Raw genomic sequence first — 18,407 nt, forward strand, 5'->3', positions numbered from 1 at the left:
TAATGAAACGTGTTTCGCCAACGGTGATATATATCATTACAATCCTTATAAGAAACATAGACAATTCATTCCCGCAGTTCGTTGTGAGTATAACAACAAAAACAACAAGTGCGTGTTGCAATCGCTGAGTAATGCAACTATGGAGGACTTCTATAAGAATTTACGACGATGAAAATTCAGGATTATGCCTCGTAGATTAGCATTATGACACTGTAATTATTTTTTGTCACTCCGCGTACTCATACAAATCGCACACATGCATACATATACATTAATTCGTCTCTCTCTCACCAGTTACAGTCGTCGTTATTAATCATATATCGTGTTCAGTACATACGTAATATTTACATATTACGCTCCAATGTTCAACACTTTCGATCCTTCGCGGTTTGCGTAGCGTTTCGAAATGTTCAAAGTGGAGCGTTCAAAAGTTCAAAGCTACTATAAATAAGTACGCGTACAGCTGTACGCTCGTCCTCGTCTCCGGCGCAACTCTGCGTCGACTTATTGCAGGCTTGCTCGCTCAGAATCTCTCCTTAACGTGGGAGCAATCTGGCCACACGCTTTGCTTTATTCTATCTGATTTCACGTGGAATGTTCGACACTGAGTATCCCGAAATTTACAGCAATAGCTTGACAACAAAGGATTTATCCTTGAGTCTTTCACGAGTGTTCGACAATTCTATAGAAAATGATCGAGGGAAGGATGCAAATCTGTTAACATCTGACATGTAAAAGTCTCGCTTTGAGCAAATTCGGAGCGAATAAATATAAATTACGGGAAACGGTATCTCTTAATTACAAAATAATTATAACAAGTCTGTAAAGTATAAGTTGTCTCTGATCAATTTCATTTTCTCTTTTTAACAAGAATTTTGATCAAATTTTAATTATATTTTTATCAGTATTTTTTATATCATACAATATTAAAACATTATTAATATTCAAATTCGTATTTAATATAAATGTTAACATTTAATTGAAAAAGACATTGATTAAACAATATGCTAATATTTAATAACTATTATTGAAAAATATTAATATATTTTTATTATAACTATTTATATACTGAGAGATTGTATGTATATATATATATTATTATTATTATTAATATTATTGATAGATATTTTTGCAGTGTACAGGATCCACTCTTGGTACTCTTGAGTGCTTTCATTCTCCTTAAGCTTGCATAGAATGATCTATTAATGGTCCATTATTTTTTCCAAGCGCTTGTTACAATGTAACAAAGTGCGAAATGCCATAATTATTCAACAAAAAGTAACTTTCTTCCACTTAAAATTTACTTAAAGTAGATAATTATAAAAAATTAAAATTAAAATTTTTCAGACATTTTAAAAATCCAACATAATTGATCAGAGACAAACTTTTAATTAATAATTCGTTGACGCACGCGATGCATATATAAAATCGAGGGAAAATGATGATTACATTTCATTCGAAAGATCGATCCTTAGTTGCAAATAAGTTATATATATGTGTATATATATATATATATATATATATATATATATATATATATATATATATATATATATATATAATTCACGCGATCGTAGAAATAAATATGGGAACAATGTTTATATATATGTGGCAATATATAACATATATGTATAAGAGTATGTATACTATATACGTACATACAATTACAAAAAAGTGTATTTAAGTAATATGACATCTTTTATTACACATTTTCCGCGCTCTAAACCCGTCTAGCAATATAGAAGCGGCTCACAATTTTATATCCATCATAAAAGAATCGGCATTCATTAAAGCGAAAATCGAGCGGCCGCTAATGTAAGGCAAGACGCGTTATTAGAACGCGGCTGTTTAATTAAATCGCTAGAATTTCTTTACACGCATTCACAACATACACACTCGCTCTCTCTTTTAAATATTATTAATAATTAAGAAAAAAATACTAATATATATATATATATATATATATATATATATATATATATATAATAGCAAAAGTATAAGTATGGCGATAACAAATAAATGCGGAGGCTCAGTACGTGGCCCTCATTTAAGGAAACAGATTACAATTGAACGAAAGCGAAGTAATCTTGAAGAAAACGCTAGTGTGTACCGGGTGTCCCAGAGAGGTAACTTAAATTATTATGAAAATTTATTTGTAATAATAATTTCAATTATTAGGAATTATTTCGACTAATTATGTACTTTTACAATTATTTTATTAGAAAATATTTAAAATTAATGAAAATTTTAATATAATTATTCCTTTAAAATTAAAAGGGTTATCATAAAAGTTGATAATTTATTATTGAAGTATAATAATTCTTTTGATTAAAATTAGATTGTAGTAACAAATGACATTAAATGACGAAAAATTGCTATTATGTGTCATCACATTATATTATTTATTTCAAATAATTCATAAACATAATTAAGCATAAATTATTTCTTTAAATTAAATTATTACAAAATTAATACTACCCTCATAATTACTATTATGAATTATTTGAAATAATTATGATCTCAGTTATTATCAGTAACTATTTAATATGATTTTGTTCTCAATTCTATACTGCTTGAAATTATTTTAAAAGATGACGAACCCCCAAAAAATGGCTGTCAGAAAAAAAACAATATTTAAAAAATTTGCTTACGTACAATCCTTTCATAAATATGACAAGAATACGTAGCTTTCTAGATGATATATCTAAGTGACATCCTGTGTGAAATGGACGGCGTCAATCGTCATTTCTTTATTCGAATTTCCTAAGACAAATTTGATCTCCAATGTTTCTCAATAAATATAATTTTTCGATACATAAATTCTGATATAATTCATTTTATTAATTCATCTATTTACCTCTTTCGAGATACCCTGTACACCTAGCCTCGAGAATATCCGCATTATTTTACCGGGCGCCTCTAATTGATATTGAACACCTCTATACTTGGCTCTCGAGCTACTTTTTCCGCGCGGCTTTTTCCGCTTTTCGCCGCATTCGCTCTATTTCCTTGCGCTCTTTGCGCTCGCGATCGGCCTGGGCTCTTAACTCTTTCAACTTGCGTTTTAGATGCGCCTTAGCTTCGCCGTAAATTCCTAGGGCTTTCAATTCCCTGGATTCCAAACGTAACAAATTACTCCCGTTGATGCCGTTATCCAAAAATTGCGATGAATAGTGTTCTAAACCAATTCCTGTAAGCCACTGGCAAACCTATAAAAAGATATTTTTTAAACCGTATGATATTAAAAATAAAAAAGCAAAGTATAACTATTTTTATGACAATGAGAGATGAGAGAGAAAGGAAATAACATAATAAATAAATATATATATATATATATATATATATATATTATGTTAAGAAGACTTTCCAGCACAAAATCTGCTTGTTTTTTAGATGTTTATTTAAAACAATTTGTATGTATGTGTGAAAATGAATTCTTCTCAATCGCAAATTATCTTTTTTTAAAAAGTCAGTCGAATATACTCACTTGCTCTTTGGACCAATCCGTCACTGGTGCGTTCTGCCAGAAGTGAGATTTTTTGTCACCTAAACCAAAGTCGCTTAGGTGAGCGGGCAACCAAACTGTGCTCGAATCTATATTGATAATGCATGCATGATGGAAAATAAATAAAATGTAGCAAAATCTTATTATGCTATTGGTCTTTATTGGCAAATTATCGTTAACCGTATCCCTTTCTGATGTTTGCATCTTTTATTTTACTAATAACTGTTTCGTTATTTTTTTTTCATTAAATATCTTAAATAAATATTAACTTTTATAAAAAAAAGAAAACGTCTTGAATCAAAACGTCATGCATTATTAAGATTGCTAAGCGAATAAAGCAAGATTTTTATATTTTTGAATAAAGCATTATATTGATAGCGTTTTAAAAGGAAGCAAATTGAAAGAAGCTGATAGAAATTCATTCTTAACTTTAAGTTAAACTTTTTTAGAGATATCCTTAATTTTGATTTAAACAATTTTAATTCCTAAGAGAAAATAAAGTATATGCTGGGACTACATTAATATGTAAAATATCCAAAGTACCTGCTAGGCTACCAGCTTTTGAAGAACTAGGATCAACACCAGGAGGACTCACAGAACCACCTGAAGACAAGCTTGAAGGAGAACTTCCTGGATGGTGCCAAGGTGCACTTCCACTACTGATTAAGTTCGATGAGGAAATTGACACCTTTTTCACTGAGAAATAATTAATTTAATTAGCATAAAATCTTATTGTTGTAATTGACTGTAATTTAAATCTCAATTTATTTTCATTTACCTCTTTGATTAGCCTCATTAACAGCTTGTCGTATCTCTTCCACAAGATGATGTGTAACCATCGTTGGATCATTATGGGGATTATTGAGATCACTGAAGTCTCCGGAGCTTTCTCGCGAAGAATCATTTCCGCCAAGTCGTTTTTCTCTCTCGGCTAAAACCTGCTTTAGCTGTTCTGCCAATGATGCAGGAGGTCCAGTTAAAGCTATCAAAAGAAATTCAGAATTTTTTATTATTAAAATATTTTTCAATAAAGCTAAATATAAAATAAAACTATAATATAATGTATACAAAATGCTTCCAAAATCAAAGTATAACTGGCAAGAAGATAATTCCTTGTGAAATAAATGTAATAACTTTTTTGTTTTTTCATGATTTTGAATGCATATTAAAATTTGCATATTCTTTTTTTATGATCAACATATTAAGGCAAATATATACTTAACATACTTTTCTGTGATTGTGGCCAGCTCTGTTCGGTCATTGCTCTGACTTGTGAGCTAATGGTACTGTGCTGTCGGATCATAGTGGCATGTATAGGATCCATGTGCGATTTGCCCTTGAGCGAACTGATAGACGAAGTACTGGAGTAAGAACTCAAATTGGACTGTTTGCATGTGAAGTCGTTGGGCGACCTGCTGCTGTTGTCCTGCGAGGTAAGTTTTGAAGAAGAATCGTCATCTGTATTATCGCCTGATTCGTCCAGACCGTAATCCTAAAATCAAAGTTAATTTATTAATCATGTAACATCGTATTAAAAATTGTTTATACAGTGTGCGATAATCCAGTGTTATATTTATTTTTTCGTATCTTAATTTTTAAATAATTATATTTTTGTGGCCATATCGAACAGTGTATTATATAATACGGCCTTTAATGGATTAATATAAAAGATTAACATACGGAGCTGCTATTGCTGAGGCCTCCGGAGCGTTTGGGCAATTGACGATTAGCCAGACCGCCCCGACTGGCCAGCTCAGCCTTGCTCTTGCCCGCAGAATTATCCAGCAGCCGATGGGCCGGTACGGCGCGATCTAGTTCCTCCTTCACCGGTATTGGCAGAGGCAGTTTTCTCTCCACAGTCGCGGTCTTGTCGCCGTCATCTGGACTACTGAGATCGGAAGTCTCCGTGTCTGAGAGCTGGCAGCTGGTTGACGAAGGCGGCGGAGGTAGTTGTCGACGGGAAAGCTGTGGCGTTACTATCCTGGCAGTCGTATTGTCGTATGGCAATCGTACTGGCAGACCGAATCGTCTCTGCGTCTCCGTCAACTCCACCTCCAACGTGATCACCTGAAATAAATTTTTTTTTAAACACATTCATTCTGATTTGAAATCATAAATAATATTATTAGTCAAAGCCAATTGATTCGTTAATTCGTACTACGTACTCTATCCTTAAGACTCTTCACCAATGCATTGTACTCTGTGTCTTTCTCCTGCAATAATTGCTGATAAAACTCGTCTCTGGCCGCAATGTCCGTTCGTAGCTCTCTGGCGGCTCGTCTAGCCCTGGCATATTTTTGCTGCAATGCCGCATTTTGCGCTGTCGCCTGTGATAACATCTCCCTGGCCGTCGACAGGTCCTGACGGGCAGTACTTAACGCCCTTTCCGATTCGTGAAGACGCAATCCTGATTCCCGTAGCTTGGCCGCGTACTCCTCGCTACTCGCTCCGCTGTTTTCCAATTCCACCAACTGTCCAAAACATAATATAAAAATTATAATATAACTAAGATTACAAGACATATATAATAAAAAAATTTATATTTAAAAAATACAATAATAGATAAAGAAATTAATCGTATAAAATGTGGCGATAGAAGGACAAATTTTTTATAGCGAAGAGAGAAGGACAATTTTTATTATTTAATCCTTCTTTGGGGGAAGAGGAGGATAGAAGGCGCATATATATATATTTACTCTTTCAAAAGCTCTCTTGTTGAATCTGCATGGCATAGAAATATTCTATCTGAAGGATCTAATAATCGTGTCAATATTATTTCAACCACAAGATACAAGCTAATAGATTCAACCAATAGCACAATTTATAAGTTATAAATATTATACATTTAATATTTCATGCATTTTGATATAGTAAGGTAGCCAGAAAGAAAAGCAAGACAAGTTTGTAGACTCGAAAAAAGAAACAAAGAAAAGCATGCTAAAGCATAAATGCAAATGCAATAAACATGCAGATATGTCAAACACATCTCCTACTTTTCTGTATGAGAGAGAAATAGATTTTTAAATAGATTTTACATTAATTCTATACATTATATTATTTAGATTTTCTATACATTATATTAATATCAATAAATCTTGTTAATTCACATGCAATTACATGTGTAGTATTACTTGAATAATTTTAGATCAATTATAATTATTTTATCCTTTTTAATTATTTAAATAACTATTATAATAGTACGTTACCTTTGCTTTGAGTTTTTCAACTTCTTCGTCTGCTATTGCAAGTTTATACTGACTCTGCAAGCAACCAATGAGACACATAGCAAAACAAAAACAAAGGAAATCAATGATACACACCGTGCAATTGCAGTAAATTTACATACACACGTGATACACGCGCGCGCGCGCACAGACTCCTCATTTACATACGTACAGATGTGCAAAAAAATGCACTATATATCATGGAAATACACAAATTGCTGAAAACTATATTAATAACTATTTACAAAAAATAATACTAACGAACACTACTACACACGTATACATATAAATAAAGCATCTTGCTAAATAAATTTATAAAATATTTTAATAAAAAAAAGATACATTTTCTGTGATTCATAAAGTACAAAACGTAAGTGCCAAAGGTACCTCTTGCAAGAGCAATCGCAGACTGTCTACATCGCTTTGTGTAGTGGCAGTGTGTTGTGGCATGGATGAGCTAAGTATAGGAGATCGGCTGCGACTAGAAGGTGATAGGTAGTTCTCGATGGGGCTATGAGCTGGTTCCCCTTCCGAACAGGAAGACATCGCCGGTGAACCGGGAATCCCGCTTATTCCGCTACCGATGGAGATATCTTCGCTGCCTCGTTGGCCGTCGGGGGATGCATCGGAAAAATTGAGTTTTCTGTTTGAAAAGCAATGAATGATCCTTTTAATTGGCTGGTTAAAGTACAATTCGCGTAAAATTTACAAATTCAATTTATAGAAACTATATATGATATGAATAAATTATATTTGAATAGAATAGATTTACCTATTGGCAGCATTTGCCAGCTCTCTTTCCTTGTCCGCCTGGAGACTCTGCCTAATCAGCATTGCCACTTCAGAATTCTTGGGATCCTTTTCCCTGCCAATGACAAATCGTACAAGACCGGAAGTGTTTCTTAGCACACTGGCGGCGTAAGCCTGCGTTACGCCAACGAGACTCTTGCCGTCGACCTCGACGATCTGATCGTTCACTTGGATTCTTCCTTCGCGCGCGGCCGCACCTTTCTCTGTGATAGTTTTCACGAAAATGCCCAGCTTCTCCAAACCTGCGTCCGCACCCACGCCCATCCCAATTATGCTGAGACCCAGACCCTCCGGGCCTTTCATCAACTCGACTGGGAAAACCTAAGTTTTTTTTTGTTTTTGATTAGTATTATAGCAAAAGTTTTTTAAATGAGTATTTAATCTAAAATAAAACAAATAAAGCTTGATTTTATATACGAAGCTGGTTCCCTCAGTACTCCAAGATGCCTCAGGCTCTCATTGGAGTGGCCAGAAAGTATCGTCATGGAATTTTTGCGAGCAAGGATAAATTCATCATCAATGGGAACGCAGCGACAAAATAACTTTCAAAAATTTTATATATCATAACAAACAATTACACTAAAAAAATTACTCAGGATCGCTTTCCAAATTTCCAAATCGATCGCTATTATTCTCTGGCAGTGAAAAGATTGTCAAGAATCGGAAGTGAATCATTCACAGCATTACCTCCATCTTCTCGACACGTTTCTCCAGCTCATATTCCGCGCTGGCTGCGACAGGATCGACATCCTCGTTGCGGCGATCGTATTCGTTGACCGAATGCGTAGAATAAACACGCATGGGACCAGTGTCAAAAGACACCTTGGAAGTCTTCTTCACGGGCACGGTAGACGGATAATCCTCGTCGTCCTCATCGGATTCTGGAATTCCCGCAACCTCCATCCAGAAGTGGCCGTCCTCGAAATAGTGCACGCCATTCTCGACGAGTACCTGATCAATTGATATATCCAAATTAATACGATCATATAACTCTCCTTAAGCCCACCTCAAATCACCGAAAAATGTATATTTTCTGCTAATAAAGATGTTGCGCAAAACAGATAAAATTTCTATTAAAAAATTATATAAAAAAACATATTTTTTATTAATTTAGTCTTTATTTTTTTTAATTATTTTTTGAGATTTAGTTTAGTTAAAAAAATATATATATATTAGCATTGTATTATAATATATATTACTATTTTTCCTGGAGTCGGAATGTATTCGTCCTGATGCTCGGTTTCGGTGTCGTCGTTAGCTTCCTGGGTGTCATTTAAACTACTGACGGAGCCTAGCAGTCCACTCTCACTTCCAGTAACTGATCCTATTTGGCTCTCCGTCAACGAGTCGATTGTCAGGTCACTGCGGGATCTATGGGACAGGCTGAAACAGAGATTTGACAATAGCAAATTAATAAGGAAATTAATACTGAAATTAGAATCTTAAGTCTAAGAGAATCCTAGCAACAAATTCAACAATTCTAAAAATTCAAAGATTTTAGAATTTAAGATTTTAGAATCTGGATCCAAGATTATCCAAGAATTAAAAGGTATCTTTTAAAATTATAAAAATTCTAGGAATACAATATCAAGTATTGGAGAAGTCAAGGATTTAAAAAACCTCAATTATTAAAAAGTAGCAAATAATTCTCCAATCGCACGCACGCACGCACACACAGTTTATATGATTAACATGATATAAAAAGTCTTAAAGTTTAAAATCTTTCAGGATGAAAAATATTGAAGAATAGAAATTAAAAGTGCAAAAAGAGACGCGCAACAAAAGAACATGAAAATTAAGCTCGTTCACCTATAATCGTGAGTGGCGCTATTGATAAGACTGGAATCAGGAGCAGACAGGACATCGGACAGCCAATCGGGCGTGTTATCCTGGTCGTCTCTGCTATCCCTGTCCTGTCCTTCCTTATTCTTGTCATTAGAAATCCCGTCACCTGCCGCGCCATCGGCACCGGTGGGAGACAGCAGCCTCGCTATCTCCTGCGCCTCCTCATCCGATAGCAATGCCGAACCTTGTCTAATTTACGTTCACGAATCATTCAACTTTGCTTTACAAACGAACAATTACGTCGTCGTTGATAGCGAATCAATTCCGCGATTAAAGTTGACAGATGCAGTTATATCGATTGGAAGAATTAATTCAATTAAATAATAAAATCTATATAAATCTATATAAATATAATGAAATAATAATAAAAAATGTCAATACATGATCTTGTAATTATTATAAGATGACATATCTGCTTCTATGGTCCAATTACAAAATTGCAAATTGCACTGTACTCACCTGATCTTTTTCTCTAAGATGCTGCATAGACCAAGGCGATCAGGAGATTTGCATTTAAATAAATATGAAAGTATTAGAATCGAAATAAAAAGAAATAAGATTGTTAATATTAAGCTTTAAATCAAAACAAATATTAAATTATAAAACTGTAGCACAAAAGAAATATTGATTATATTGTCAAATATATAAACACTATGAAAAATGCAATCGCTGTATCAAAGAGCAAAAATTATAATCTATTTCCTAAAAACAAGAACAGCATCCTTTCACAAAAAGATCTTTTTTTATTGATAAGTGATATTAATGCATTAATATATATCAATAGAGTAAAAAATAGCTACACGCATCTAAAATTTTTATTGTCAAAATTCTTATTATTTATATATTTCAAATGCAATCTAATATACTGATTAAAAATTCATTTTCTCACTCACATAAAATACTCACCGAGAGCTCAGCAGATTTTCAGCTTCATCTGGAGTCATGGTATCTGGCGTCACAGGAATGATATGATTGACACCGATCTTCGAAGGAGTCTCCGTTAATCTAGGAGGATTATTTTGCATATCCATCGTCGCGCACTCAACATTGGTAACGGTCTTAGTATCACTAGAATCACTGTCTTCGATTTGACTGCTTTCTGATGCAGAATGCTCGATGGATTTTCTGCTGGAATGTTTTTGTGAAAGCACATTAGATGCCAATAGAGAACTCTGATTATAATTCTCCGTTAATCTGAGCTTTGCCAACTCAGCCTTCTGCTTCTCCTGCTCCCATGTCGTCTGGATTTGCTTCACATTCTCCGCTTTCTTGTTTAAGACATTATTCACTGCTGCGATGCAGTCCTTTCTGTTGTTGATGTCGGAATTGACCACCTCTGTTGCATATTTTTCCTCATCTTTATTCTCTTTTGCAATGGATCCAAAATTGTTCATTTCCTGGCTGCGATGGGTCACTTTGTCTACGCCATCAATCTTGCTTTCTGCCTCCACAAAGCTGGAACGCTTGTCAGAGACTTCCTCTCTGTTCTTTGCAATTTTCTCCCTTAGACTGATCTTGATTTGATCATTTTTCGCATTCGAAACAGTCTTCTGACATACTCCATCACTGCTGGGCTTTGGCTTAGTCTCTGACAATACTTCCGCAGATGTAGAATTGATTTTTATTGCCTCTGTAGCATCACTATCATTCTTCGTTTCTGCACTTAGTTTAGTTTGTATTTTACATTCAATATTACTCTGCGAAACAGTATCTTCACTCTGTAGCTTTATGGCATATGGAGAGGGCACAGGAATATCCTTGTGCTCCAATGGAGGATATTCTTGGTCAGAACTGATCACAGAGGGCGGACGTGGACCTAAACCCGCAGCCTGAAGGTCAAGGCGCACGTGAGAACGTCGAATGACTGTAGTTGTGTCTGTTTCATTAAACTGGAACTGATCTTTTTCGGAGACGCTCTCCATGTCCGAGATACAGCCTTGATATGTGGCTGGTTTTTCTTGGTCCTCTGTCTCCAAGTCATAGCTATTGCGACCTAGATTTAAAAAATAAATTAATGATAATATTTAAAAAATATTGGAATTAACACTTTTATTATTTAAAAAAATATATTTATCAAACTAATACATCTCTCTAAAGTACCTCCACAATCAATGCAAAGCAACCGCAGGCACATAATTTTATGTCTTTTTGATATGCGTAGAACTTCAAACTTCACTTAGATATAAAAATTTTAATTGCATAAAATATAATACACAATATTTCATATATAAATATTGTATTATGGTCTTCTATATTTGTACAATTACAGCATATTATCCACTTGCATAGAGCATAACCTTTATCTTTATTAATACAATTGTAATACAAACTTGATAAAATTTTATATTAAAAGAGATATAGATTATTTAATGTTATTTGATATAATTCTACTCAAGTTTTATTTCAACTTATTTAAATAAAATAAATAATAAGTTATATATATTGAACAAACAAATAATATATTCAAGTTATTATAAAACTCTTATTCAATATTTATATATTGTTTCTACAGAAAAATATATATTTACATTTTAATATTTAATCCCTTAATTTAAGTTAATTTACTATAGAACAAAATACTTAATATAAAAATTCTTCAGTTCTTTTTTCTCTTATAATAAATTGTATGTTTACTTTTCATTTTATTTAATTCTTCAATTTATATACGCAATTTCTTTAATTTTTTTGTTAGTTTATTAATTTATAAAAGAAATATATATATATATATATATATATATATATATATATATATATTATATGTATATAAAACTAGAATAAAAACTTCTATTTATGTACAATTATATAAACATATTCCTTTCTTTTCCCAAAAATATTAAAAATATTAAAAATATTAAAAAATATATCCAAAAACTTTCTTATGTATATTTGTCAAAAAATTAATATTATCTATTTTCAGAAATTTATATCAAATTTGTATATAAAAGTATTTTACAAACTTATTGTTTTCAAATTTTAAAAATGTATTACAGCTCATTCTATTTTCAGAGAAGTCATTATAATAATCAAAAATTTGTTTGGAGCACAATATTGACTATTTCAAAATTCCAAAATTCTGTGAAAAGTCCCAGAGACACTTTTGCAAAGTAAACGCGACAAGGCACGAACGTTTGGCCGCTGGACAAGCTACACAGTGATTTCTATAAATAATACCGTGGCACATCGGTAGGAGAAGGCGACAGAACGAGGGAGGGAGAAAAGAAAGGGAAAGAAGGGGGATTGCGTCTGGTACTTTTACTTTTTAGCGTTTTGGCCCACTGCCATCTCAGCTCACGACAGCGAAAATCACTTGACTTTACCAATACTTCATAAAAATGTGGAGATTTAATTTTAAAACAAGCTATTTATCATACATATATAAGTGTAACAAATATATATTAAATTAAAATCGAAGTATAAATAAAATAAAATAAAACCAATTTATAATATTAATAATCAAAATTATATACATTAAGAATAATTAAAAAACTTTTCGATCCTAAAATATTTTTTATAACTTTTTTTCATATATATATAACTTACCTGTCTGATGCTTTTCTGACATTTCCTTCTCTGCCTTCTCCTCCTTGCTATCCTTGGAGGGTGAACTAGGCGAGCTCATACTGGATGAAGCGCTGTCCGTGCCTACGGAGGGCAGTCCTAATTCGGATTCTGGAGAGCGTATCAGTTCGACTTTCTTATCGTCCGCCACAGTGTCTTTCCTTTTCGCATTCGCGCTTGGTCTGGCCCAATCGGGTCTCGGATCCGGTCTGATGACTTCGCTACGCAACTCTGTCTCTGGGACCTCCTTCGTCGAGATTTTCAGATCTACAGTTCTCTTTAAAATCTCGTCGTTTTTTGCCAGCCACTCATTTCTCCACTCAGAAGTCTTCGCCGGCGAATGAATCGGGCTCGGAGGACAATTAAAATATTCCGGTGCTTCTAGCAGATCGCTCTCCCTCCTTACTAGCACGTTATCCGAGACGCTTCGAGTCGGACTAGAAACCTCGTAATGCAATATTGGTGATGCCTTTGTTTGCTCGGAAATATCATTATTAATTTCATTTGTGATAGCAGTTTTAGATTCTGCAACTTTCTCTGTAACTGTCGAGCATTTTATAACTTCTTTTAATCCTTCAGTCTTCTCTCTTGAATCCTCTATTGGCTTAAAAATCGCAGTTCTGAATACTGGTGCTCCATCTACGGGTATGGAATTCTTCGAGATTTCTTTCGAGTTTTCCGTTGACTTCAAAATTGCGTTTTTACCTCCTGGAACTCCTTCCACAACTGGTGAATCTTTTGAACTCTGCACAACAGGCTTGGAAATCTCCTTGGTATCCTCTACTGGCCTTACAACTACAGTTTTGCTTCCTGGAACTGCTTCCGCAGTTGCTGAGCTCTTTGAGTTCTGCAAAGTGATCTTAGAGATGTCCTTGGCACTTTCTGTGGACTTCGAAATCACAATTTTACTTCCTGAAGTTGCCTCCGAAGTAGCTGCGCTCTTCTGGCTTGCATTGACTTTGATAGCTTCCTTCTCCGTTGTTTTCAAAGCTGCCTTCGAGCTGTTCTTCTGCACAACAGCATACTCCGGCAATGTGGCATCTTGAATCTTACCACTATCTTGGCTCTCTTTCATATTATCTTGGAGCTTCTTTGTCTTCTGAACAACTGCATATTCGGGAATAGTCGGCGAAATGTCATCAAACCTCTCCACCGTCGCGTATTCGGGGCTTTCCAATAGCTCGGACGGATTGACAGTGGCGATACTCGCCGGTCGTTCTCTCCTGCCGGCCGCGGACGAATTCCGAATAGGCGGAGGCGGCGGTGGAGGCGAACGTGCCGAACAGAAGCTCGCCGACCTGGTAGCCGGATTGACGGAGTCATTAACCGTCGCGCTCACCGAGCTCTGACAGACGTCGACGGACGCTGATTGCTGGTTCTGCGAATTTAGGGATGTCTGCACCAACGAACGATTCGGATCAGAATTGTAGCGGCTTGGTCTGGTCTTGGAGAAATGGCTAGTCCAATTCTTCTGCTTCTCGATAAGCTCTTTTGAATTCGGCCGACGTTCCGGTTTCTCCGGCCGTTCCGGACGATCGTTTTCTTTGCCCAACGTCCGCTCGACCTTATCCGCACAGAGACGTCGATCTGGTGCACAATGGCCGTTCTCAAAATGCCGTTCCGCGTTCAAAGCTGGTACACTGGCGCTCCATGTACTCAGATGCTCGCGATTGCCTGGCGGAGAAGGTGAACGAGGACGAGGTGACCTCGCGGGAGAGGTGCACCCGGAACCCGAATTTGCGGAGCTAGAGCGGGACCGAAGACCGTGTAAATTGTTGGGTTTAGTAACCCGATCCACCCTATAATATAAATGTAATGTATTAATATAATCAATAACAGAGAGAGAGAGAGAGAGAGAGAGAGAGATTTGATTTAAAAAAAAATTAATTTATGTGATTATAAATTGAGCGATAAATTAATAAAATCAAAAACTTTTAGTCAAAAAATTAAATAAAAACATATAAAAACAATATCATTGATAAAATTCGAAAATAATTAATTGATAAAAATAAGCAAAAAGATCATTTTACAAAAAGAGAGGATATGTAAAATTCAAACTGAATACTTACGGCCTGCTTGATTTGTTTTCCTCACCAAGCTTCTCAAAGAGAGCTCGAGCATTATTAAAACGTGCTACATGACTCTCCGTTCTGACCACTGTTACTTGCGTCGGGGATTCTTTCAGTGGAACAGTTGGCTCCTTAAATCCCTCCGACAAAATATTGTTAGTTCTATGGCTTAGATCCAATTGTGGCTTGGACTGGAAGATGTTTGCAATGGCTGATACCTTGGAGCCACCAACTCGCTTTTTCTCTTCTATAGCTGCCATGTCTGATGCAAACTTACACACAAGAAAATAAAATTATATTTCATATACTTTCAATATTATTTTTCACTACCTTATGTTTTTATATTTTAATTGATTTTAAAAAATTATAAGATGTTAACAAATTTTCGAGAATAATATAAATGCAAATATTAAACATGCATAGATAAAGAATATAATATAATAAAGTTATAATTATTTTTTAACAATGTCTGTTGACAAATCTTTTTAATATTTAAAAAAAAATTTATATTTTGACAAAACACATTTCAATTAATCAAATATTTTTATGAGTATTTAACAAAATGTTTTATTGATATTTTACCTTGTTGACAATAAGTTTGTAACAATTAAGTATAGATGCTAATCATTCAAGGATTTCAGCCCATTGTCATTCATGCATTTCAATGCAGAAAGATCTATAAAATAAAATATTAAATCTATATTTTAATTAATATTTATTAAAGAGAGATGAAATATTAGAATATTTAGACAAATATATATACAATGCTTTTTTTAAGGTTTATATATGTGTGTATGTGTTTATACAAATTAATTAATTATTAATCGATCAAATCTAATTTGCATTTAATTATTACTTAATAAAATACTCCTTTTTTCTTATTTTAATTTATTTTACTATGTTCCAATATACCTTTAATTATATTTTTTAGTTACAATTTGCACAATTTAAGTTTAATTCAATTTTAATCAATTAAATAAATCATATTAAATCATCAAATAGTACAAAGAAGGAATTTGTGTATTCAAAAATAAATTTACGATTGATATTCATAGTTAAAATCTGTATTTAGACACACACATCATGTCTTCGCACTATACTACGCAACACATACTTTCTATCACTCGTCTATAGCTATCACACATTAGCACAGTCAATTGGATTTCCTGACCTTTACAGAATTTGAATATCTACTTTTCTTAGAAAATTAATACCCCATACATTTCTTCCAAAATTTAAATTTTTTTGCATTTAAAAAATAAAATGAATATAATTCAAATATAATACAAAATATATATATATACACACATTAAAAATACAGTATAAAAATAGAAAAGAATAAAAAAGTAATTTGAAGTCAAATCTTATGCAATAACAATAAAAATTAATTTTGTGTAACAAATTATTGAATAATGAAAGATAATAATTTTATAATAATAGAACTGTCCATTGATATAATAATTAAATTTTGATAAATATAACCAATACAAATTTAGAAAATAAATTTTAACATATTGTAAATTCATAGAGTATCAGAAAAAAATATTAAGGAAAGCAAAAGCTGAATAATATAGGAATAAAATATACTATAATAAACAGGTCTGTTTCTCTTGTCTGGGTTTCAATCCTCCTCCCATAGCACACCATGCTATTGTAATCAATACTTGAGTGCTGTCCCTGTGGTAGACAGGTGTGATTTTACATCACTCACATAATTGTTGATGGTAGATTGATTTATATTTGTATCGAATGGAGCTTATTATGAGATTCATTGACAATGTTGTTATTTAGATATAGTCTAACAAGTATCTATGAATGTATCTAGATAATTAATATTTTCTGAAAATATATATGTATATATTTATCCACACATATACACACATACATACAGCATCTATACTTATATTAGTCATTTATATATATAACATGACAAATTTAATTTTTTCTATAATCTGTTTTGGAATAATAATAAACAAGTGATAATGTTGCAGTTATCTTGCGTGTCCCAGATATCTAATCATATGTTTAAGATATTAATCATAGTCTAATAATAATTATGAAATAGATAACAATAGATAAAATTTGATTTTACTACACAAAACACTGTCTTAATCTCCATCAAATGTATAAATTAATCAAATAGTAATCATATAAAATAAAATTTTCAAATTTTCATGAATTCTGTGAATTTTCTCATAACGCTCCTTTAATGACCATTAAACAGTGATGTTAAATCATGATTATGTGATTTCACCATCAATTTCAAATGTAACAATTTAGCAAAATGCATATTAATAATATGATTTTTATATGCATTGTTAAGTAAAATCACAGCTTAAGTAAGATAGTTTTCCGATTAGTATCAAACATTAAATTTCCAGATTGTATTACATATAATTCCAATATATGTCGCTTTGATTAATATTCCAATAAGATCAGGAATGAAAATCGAATATTGATCCTTAAATTCACTGATATATAATTCAATTTCATTAAAAATAAAACTTTCTAATCCGCTCTTCCCTGATTATCAATACTTGCAAATTGTCTAGTTTTGCACAACTTCAACTTAGTGTACCAAAAAATGTCAATATACACTAAATGCAACAAAACCCCAATTAAAGCAACAAGTCAAATATCATTTTCGTATTCGCCAATTCCAGAATTTCATTAAACAAAACACCTTCCCAATCGCCATTACACCCCATAGGCCTGCCCCTATGGAAGCGTCGCCTTTCCGTAAGCTCGCCGGAAATTCCACAGAAACGCCGTCGTCGTCAATGACGGCGTCATCCGGAAAGGCGAGGGCTTTAATATAATCGAGCGTAAACTTCGGATTTGCTTTCCAACTGACCCGGAAGACGATGTCACCATGTGCGCCCTAGCATTTCTCTCTCTCTCTCTCTCTCTCTCTCTATCTTTCGATCAGACAAGCCGCACGACTCCGCACGATTCCGCTCCGCGGCGCTTCGAGAACGGCGTTCGCGTTCTCGCCCTTCCCAAGGGCCGCGCGAACGAGTTCGGCGAACTGTTCGCGTACGTTGTTAACAATACGCGAACGCCATATCCGGCGAGCTTAATCGCGACGTCGATCTCGAATTCGCGAGTCACATACACACATACACACGCGCGCACCTATAATTATAAATCGCCGTTTCAGCGACACGCCGTTCCGCATCGCGAGGTGCCGACCGCGGACACTGCCCGACTGCGTCAACGATTGTGCGGAACGAACCAAGATGGTCGACCGCCACGTTTGTTTCGAACATGGCTGCGTACTCAAAAAAACTCTAGATTTTTCCACCAGATTTTCCCTAGAACTTTCCCCAGCTATAACCAATCGGCACGTTTGTCGAAGCTGACTAGAAGTCGCGTGCTTCTTGGTGGATTTCTGGT

At 34.0% G+C, this 18,407-nt stretch overlaps 1 protein-coding gene across 9 annotated transcripts; it reads right to left on the reverse strand.

Moving 5' to 3' along the window:
- Nucleotides 1-1,557: 1,557 nt before the first annotated feature.
- Nucleotides 1,558-18,215, reverse strand: Spn (protein phosphatase 1 regulatory subunit spinophilin). 9 transcript variants are annotated; one of them, XR_011446660.1, is made up of 20 exons: nucleotides 17,866-18,206; nucleotides 15,594-15,687; nucleotides 15,012-15,283; nucleotides 12,925-14,741; nucleotides 10,291-11,377; nucleotides 9,844-9,864; nucleotides 9,349-9,573; nucleotides 8,739-8,922; nucleotides 8,227-8,490; nucleotides 7,502-7,860; nucleotides 7,117-7,372; nucleotides 6,712-6,765; nucleotides 5,671-5,976; nucleotides 5,186-5,572; nucleotides 4,733-4,997; nucleotides 4,284-4,487; nucleotides 4,049-4,201; nucleotides 3,488-3,594; nucleotides 2,858-3,209; nucleotides 1,558-2,763 (listed from the first exon to the last, which is right to left on the reverse strand). XR_011446660.1 is itself a non-coding variant. In XM_070292676.1 (19 exons), exons 3-19 carry the CDS (start codon nucleotides 15,269-15,271, stop codon nucleotides 2,958-2,960), a joined length of 6,201 nt encoding a protein of 2,066 aa, XP_070148777.1. In that variant the 5' UTR covers nucleotides 15,272-15,283; nucleotides 15,594-15,687; nucleotides 18,147-18,215; the 3' UTR covers nucleotides 1,558-2,957. The 9 variants fall into 9 exon arrangements, 8 of the variants coding, with proteins under 8 accessions (XP_070148777.1, XP_070148779.1, XP_070148780.1 ...); XM_070292676.1 differs by having other exon boundaries at nucleotides 1,558-3,209; nucleotides 18,147-18,215; XM_070292678.1 differs by having other exon boundaries at nucleotides 1,558-3,209; nucleotides 15,012-15,273.
- Between the last annotated feature and the right edge of the window lie 192 nt (nucleotides 18,216-18,407).

The sequence above is a fragment of the Polyergus mexicanus genome, unplaced genomic scaffold (genome assembly GCF_030449975.1).
Source record: "Polyergus mexicanus isolate NDT 795.1 unplaced genomic scaffold, iyPolMexi1.0 SCAF_3, whole genome shotgun sequence".
NCBI classification, from domain to species: domain Eukaryota; kingdom Metazoa; phylum Arthropoda; class Insecta; order Hymenoptera; family Formicidae; genus Polyergus; species Polyergus mexicanus.

Bases quoted from the DNA above. Each gene is read 5' to 3' on its own strand.
- Spn (XM_070292676.1), bottom strand. From the start codon at position 15,271: ATGGCAGCTATAGAAGAGAAAAAGCGAGTTGGTGGCTCCAAGGTATCA. The intron at 8,923-9,348 runs GTGAACGAGCTT...TCTCTGTTTCAG, and splicing joins AGCGCCACTCACGATTATAG to CCTGTCCCATAGATCCCGCA. The intron at 7,861-8,226 runs GTAATGCTGTGA...AAAAAAACTTAG, and splicing joins AACGTGTCGAGAAGATGGAG to GTTTTCCCAGTCGAGTTGAT.